This window comes from Eleutherodactylus coqui, chromosome 7 (genome assembly GCF_035609145.1).
Source record: "Eleutherodactylus coqui strain aEleCoq1 chromosome 7, aEleCoq1.hap1, whole genome shotgun sequence".
NCBI classification, from domain to species: Eukaryota; Metazoa; Chordata; class Amphibia; order Anura; family Eleutherodactylidae; genus Eleutherodactylus; species Eleutherodactylus coqui.
This window is the reverse complement of record NC_089843.1, coordinates 65613414-65619413: the sequence shown is the minus strand read 5'-3', so window position 1 is coordinate 65619413 and position 6000 is coordinate 65613414. Positions and strand designations below refer to the sequence as shown.

General features: G+C 43.5%; 1 protein-coding gene across 4 annotated transcripts in view; it reads right to left on the bottom strand.

Moving 5' to 3' along the window:
• Positions 1 to 313: 313 nt before the first annotated feature.
• PDS5A (PDS5 cohesin associated factor A) overlaps positions 314 to 6000 on the bottom strand; it is a 77101-nt gene continuing 71414 nt past the window's right edge. For 2 of the 4 annotated variants that reach the window (XM_066573169.1, XM_066573172.1), the window contains 4 exons: positions 5621 to 5726; positions 5145 to 5497; positions 2663 to 2804; positions 314 to 1483 (listed from right to left, as the gene is read on the bottom strand). In XM_066573169.1, the coding sequence (XP_066429266.1) occupies positions 1448 to 1483; positions 2663 to 2804; positions 5145 to 5497; positions 5621 to 5726 (637 nt within the window). In that variant the 3' untranslated portion in view covers positions 314 to 1447. The remainder of the gene's footprint in view (positions 1484 to 2662; positions 2805 to 5144; positions 5498 to 5620; positions 5727 to 6000) is intronic. The other 2 variants (XM_066573170.1, XM_066573173.1) reach the window with 2 other exon arrangements.

Below are 6000 nucleotides of genomic sequence, written 5' to 3'. Positions count from 1 at the left end.
TCCCCAGAAACAATGCTACTCCTGACCATAGGCAGAGTCTGGTGTTGCAGCTCAATTTCATTCAAGTGAACAAGACATGATGTACGGCCAAAGTGGTGCCATTTCTGGAAATAAACTGTCTAATAAATCCTTCACCTGCGGAGCAAACATCACCAATTGCAGATATTAGATTTAATATCCCTTTTTACTAAAAAAAACAAACAAACAAAAACAAAAAAGCTTACGATCTGTATAATGATCAGACATGACGAGGATGTGAATGGAGAGAAAGTAAAACAAAAAGTAACCAAAAACAACCAGATGGACACAGTGCGACACCTAGAAGCGTTTATTGTATGCAACAAAACTTAAATATGATCGTGTGTACATACAAGGTGCACAGGCAGCGTTCGGGGAAACACTTGTAAGTGTCCGCTAGTTGGACAGAATGCAGCGTGCACACTTATCTAAAATAGAAAACTTGGAAAAATTATTCTGAGACAAACAAGAAAACATGGACTTCTGAATAGCAAAAACACCTAAAAATCATAGAGCCAGCACTTCCAAGTCTCCTCTTATAAAGCTGCCTAATGCAACCATTTCCTTAAAAACAAAAAAATAAAAAGTAAAACTTTTTTTGTGACGCTTCAAAAATTGTTTTTAAAAATCTGGCAACCGACCTTATAAAATCAAATGCCGGACTGTCTTACTGATCCGGTACGGTATTTCCAACATGAACGTTTCATTAAAAACGGCTTTCATGAGAAGTGATATATGGTTTAAAATAGAAAATAAAACCCACTATGTACATTTAGCTAAAATCTTAACCCAAAAAAAAAAAAAAAAGGGGTGAAAGTGATGTTTAATGAAATGTCTGCTTAAAAAAAAAAAAAAAGGGTGAATCCCTCTCCTATTTAGTGCAGAGAGATAGGCGGAGTATAGTATCTTCTCGGGGGATATGGGGGGGGGGGCTGTACATTTCATTCTATTTAAAAAGTAGACTTGCAGCACAATTTTTTTTTTTATACACAAAACAGTTTCTAATTGATTAATTCAATACATTCCTTCAACAAGCATTTCCCTTGTCGTGCCTCGCCTCTATATACACCAGCAAGAAAACAGTGCAATCTGTTTACGCAGCGAGTCCCGTGTTCAGGATCAGAATTCATTAGGCTGGAGCCAGCTGGAGAGTCAAATATCGGCACCTTCTGCCGACTACAGCAGACACTTTGTGTCAAGGAGACCCCACACAACTACCGTGTGATTCAATGATGGGAAACAGAAAGAAAAAAAAAACAAAACAAAAAAAAAGTTTTAAAAAACCCCAGCGGCTCGTTGAAGACTTTACATTTCAGATTTCTTGTATTTGTTAAAAGTAGAAAGCAGTTAATGGTTGAGCAAGTTTATCGTCTGAATAAAAAAACTGGAATTTCATCTTGAAGTGTGGAGCATGCCTGGTTGTGGACAGTCACTGCCGCCTGGTTTTCAGGGGCTTTCTTTTTACCTGTGTAGAAAAAAAGATGAGAAATAAAAATAACTTAAGGGAGGAAAAACTCAATACAGCGAAGTGATAACACAAAGCAGACTGCAAGATCCTTCCAAAATACTTCCAGTTCTAATACCTCGTCTGTGCAATAGTCGCTTCTCCCCAGGAGAGTTGCCTTTTAAATGTAAATCCTGTGCACTCCTAGTAGTGTGGTCATGTACAGAAAGGGTTAATGACAAACGTATTTTTGGGCCTCCCTCTCAGATGTTTTGTACAGCGTTTAGCACTGGCTTTTCAGCAGCGGGCTAAACCATGAACGCCGCTCCCATATATTTCAATGGGGCTGCTCACACAAGCTTAAAAAGCAGCGTCAACGCTGCGCTTTGAAACAGATATGTGTTCTATTTTTGGCCGTTTTCACCCGTGTGTCGCCTATTGAAGTGAATGGGCAGCGGCTGCAGCAATGCTGAAGACACAGCACAACTTGGTACAGTGTATTTAGCAGCGTTAAACACAGGATGTTACCCTGATTTTCGGGAGGGGGGGGGGGGCTTGAATTATAAGCCCTACCCCCAAAAGCTACACTATGTGGAAAAATAAAGTAATACTAATCTAGCAGGCACTATCCGGGTCCATCCCGCTGCTCTCCAGAGCTCCGGAAAGGCTTCCGGGCACTCGTCATTGCTGACAGAGCATCTGATTGTAACAGGGTTTGAAGACCCCTCCTCCAAAAAGAGATTGCTCTTATTTGTTCATCAAGCTCTGGTTTAGCCAATCAGAGCCAGCACTTGATGCACCAATCAAAGCCATTTATTGAATGGCTGCGATTGGTTCAAGCGTGGGCTCAGCCAGTCATAGCAACCTTTTGCTGGAGGCGGGGTCTTCAAACCCTGTTACCATCAAGAGATGCTCTGTCAGCAATAACAAGTACCCGGAAGCCTGAAGGGACGCCGGAGGACAGCGGGACTGAACCAGATGGCGCCTGCTAGGTCAGTATATGGCTTCCCTCACACAGTTCTGGCATTCAGCTTCCTCGGCTGCGTTTTCAGCTGCACTGAAACCGCATGTCAGCACTGCTGAAACCACAGCGTTTTGGCAAACGCCTGTGTGAGGGAGGCCTTAAGGACTAAATATACATTACAGACATCCATTAAATGTAACTAAACGCTTCTATTTCTGTTCTCTATTGAGCTGCACCTTGATGAAACCTCTCTCTTCTATGCTTGCATCTTCCTGGCTGCTCTCACATGCACTAAATAGATCTGCATCATTAGCTGTAAGTCCTGGACTGGGCTCTCTCTCACATAGGGAGTCTCCATCACTGCCCAGACACTGGCTGCTGGAAGAAGTGACAGGTCATCACATTATACACAGACACAAGTCTACATTTTCACGTAAACCATAGATAATACTTAATACTTGCAATGAGACCTGAAAATTGGCTTTTCTCCCTTATAGACTCTTTCCATTGGGGGTGAGGTGTAATACAGCGGGGCAGGTTTGCTACTTAAAAAGCATCAGAAAACTTCCATGCTTTCTACGACATTCATGTTTAGACACGTTGTTACAGAAAAGGGGCACGGTGTAAATGTGATATTGCACTACAAAAATTGCACATTTGCAACAAAATCTAGTGTAAACTAAGTAAACTAATAGGTGGTTTAAAAGTTAGACCAGACCGCCTATAGATGCGCCAGATGTATCATTTAGCAGAGGCAATGTTATAACCCTGGCCCAGTTAAGACCATCTAGTCCATGTTTTCCAGGATTAGTAAATCTCCCCCAATATACGGCACAAAATAAAAGGTTTGCTGGTTCGCTTACTTCTCGTTACGTTGAAGCGCTGAGCGAGAACAATTCTCAATGATCTGCCTGTCCAAACATTCTGTGCGAACTAAACGAATTAGCAGGGACGTCACTCGCTCATCCAAGCGACAACTGGCTCGACAATCTGCTCACCAAGCCCCTATGTAAGTGCCATTTATTAGCTGGTCCCCAGCAGAAGATAGAACAGATGAGCAGGAGTCTGACTCCTGCAGGATTTGTACATTCAGCACAACGGATTATGTAATTACCTTCAAGGTGCCCAAAATGAATTTCTACTGAACCCACTAAATTCAGGAAGACCCGGCCAACCATTTAATGAATTTATAGCTGAGCCTTAATCCTACCCGAATTGCAGACATCAAGGAGAAAATATTGGGCATGTTTGTCTCGCAACGCACAAATCTCGCACGATTTTCTCTGCTGTATGAAGCCGGCCTTAAAGACACAATAGCTTCCTTTAAAAAATAAAAAAAATAAATAATAATAATAATAAAAGGCCCCTTTAAAAGTCAAATAGGCCAATCACCACAATATCTTGCGGGAAAGTGTTCCTTCGTCTTACTGCTACTACAGAAATAAAACTCAAACAAATCTCTAAACACTTCAGATAGGGGGCTGAGCTCTATAGAGCGCTCTGGAAACTTATGGCTGACCAATGGCAAGCCTGGACTTATGTTTGCATATACTACTGTTAATAGGATTAGCATGACTTCCAGTATTAACAGTAAGAGCCCAGTTCACATAAGGGCATATCCTGCCTATGGCAGACATGGTATATTTTAGACCTGACTGGTGATGGACTGCTGAGAAGTCAGTGGGAAACTGAGCATTCTGCATGATCTATCCCTCTCCTCCTGACGGTAGTGAATTTGAGGAAGGCTAGAGGTAAGTGTTTAGAAAAAACATGGCCACTTTGTTCCAAAACCACTTCTTCCTTGTAATGGGTTGCGTGTGGAATTGCAGTTCAGACATTCATTTAATGTGCCAACTAGAATACCAGAGCCAGCCACAGGGCAGGAATAGCGTTATTCTTGGAAAAAAGTGCATCCGTTTTTCATAGAACCTTTTTAAAGAGTCTTAAAAGACAATCCTGATAAAACTACTACCGTATATACCGGCGTATAAGGCGACGGGGCGTATAAGACGACCCCCCAACTGTCACCTTATACGCCGGTATTCAGTGGAGAAAAAAAAAAAAAATTTTATTACTCACCTCCCACGGCGTTCTGTCGCGCTCCGGCAGGATGTCGCTCGCTCCGGCAGGCTGTCGCTCGCTCCTCGTCCCCGCCGCAGCATAGCTTTCTGAATGTGGGGCTTGAAATCCCCGCTTCCAGAAAGCTAATACACATGCCGGCAGCCATGACATCATTGAATGGCTGTGATTGGCTAAAGCACACGTGGCTTCAGCCAATCACACTATTCAATGACGTCATTGAATGGGTGTGATTGCTAACACGTGCGCCTTCAGCCAATCACAGCCATTCAATGATGTCATTGAATAGTGTGATTGGCTGAAGCCACGTGTGCTTTAGCCAATCACAGCCATTCAATGCTGTCATGGCTGCCGGCGTGTGTATTAGCTTTCTGGAAGCGGGGATTTCAAGCCCCGCATTCAGAAAGCTATGCTGCGGCGGGGACGAGGAGCGAGCGACAGCCTGCCGGAGCGAGCGACATCCCGCCGGAGCGCGACAGAACGCCGTGGGAGGTGAGTAATAAATTTTTTTTTTTTTTACACTTTTTTTTTTTTTGTATTACCGGCGCATAAGACGACCCCCGACTGCAGAGCAGATTTTTCGGGGTTCAAAAGTCGTCTTATACGCCGGTATATACGGTAATTATATTTGCATCTTACCTTTGTAAATCCATTTGTCTTTGTGCTGTTTTTTTGGCTGTTAGATCCTGCTGTTTTGGTACCTTTGCGTTGCCCGCCTCATTCCCTGCAGCACTTTCTTGACTGGCCGCTGCCCTCTTACGTCCTCGCCCAGACGGCTTGCTTGAGTCATCGTTTTTTGCTGCACTGCCCTGAGACTCTGACTTTGGCGGCCGTCCTCTTCTAGGCTTCGGTGGTGCTGTTGGCCCTACATCATCTGTCTTTTTCTCCTCAGTCTCTTTACGGATATTCTCCGTCCCCGGTGAAGCTGCTGGCCTTTTTTTCCCTCTTTCGGTGCCAAGATTAGGAGCAGCTATCTGATCTGAAATCACCTCCTGACAAACGAAATACACATGTGAGACTGTACAGCAATGGTTCCCAACCTCTTCCGCACTGGAACCCCTGGAAAGTTTCCAAAAATATAAGTAAATATAATACAAGTGTTGGGGTTACTGTACCTTGTTCTTAACTATGTCAAGTTTTACTGGAGTGGTAGTGATCATTCTAACCGGATGCTCCTCGTTTTCACTTACTCCAATTTCAGATACTTCTGAGCTCTGATCTCTGAAGAGAAATTTTCAGTCATTTATGATACAGTAAGAAGAAATAAGCTTTTTCTTTTGTATGTTTAAAGGGGTTTTCTGCTGCATTTTCCACTGAAGACTGATCCTCTGGATAGGCCATCAGTACTTGTCCACTGCAGCGAGCAGGATGTTGTCATAGGCAAACAGGGGAAGAGGTATCACTTCCATTTAAGTCAATGGGAGAGCCATGCTGCTACGGCCCTTCCTGCTTCTCTGTTGGTCAGTGGATAGGTCATCAGCCAAAAATAGGGCTG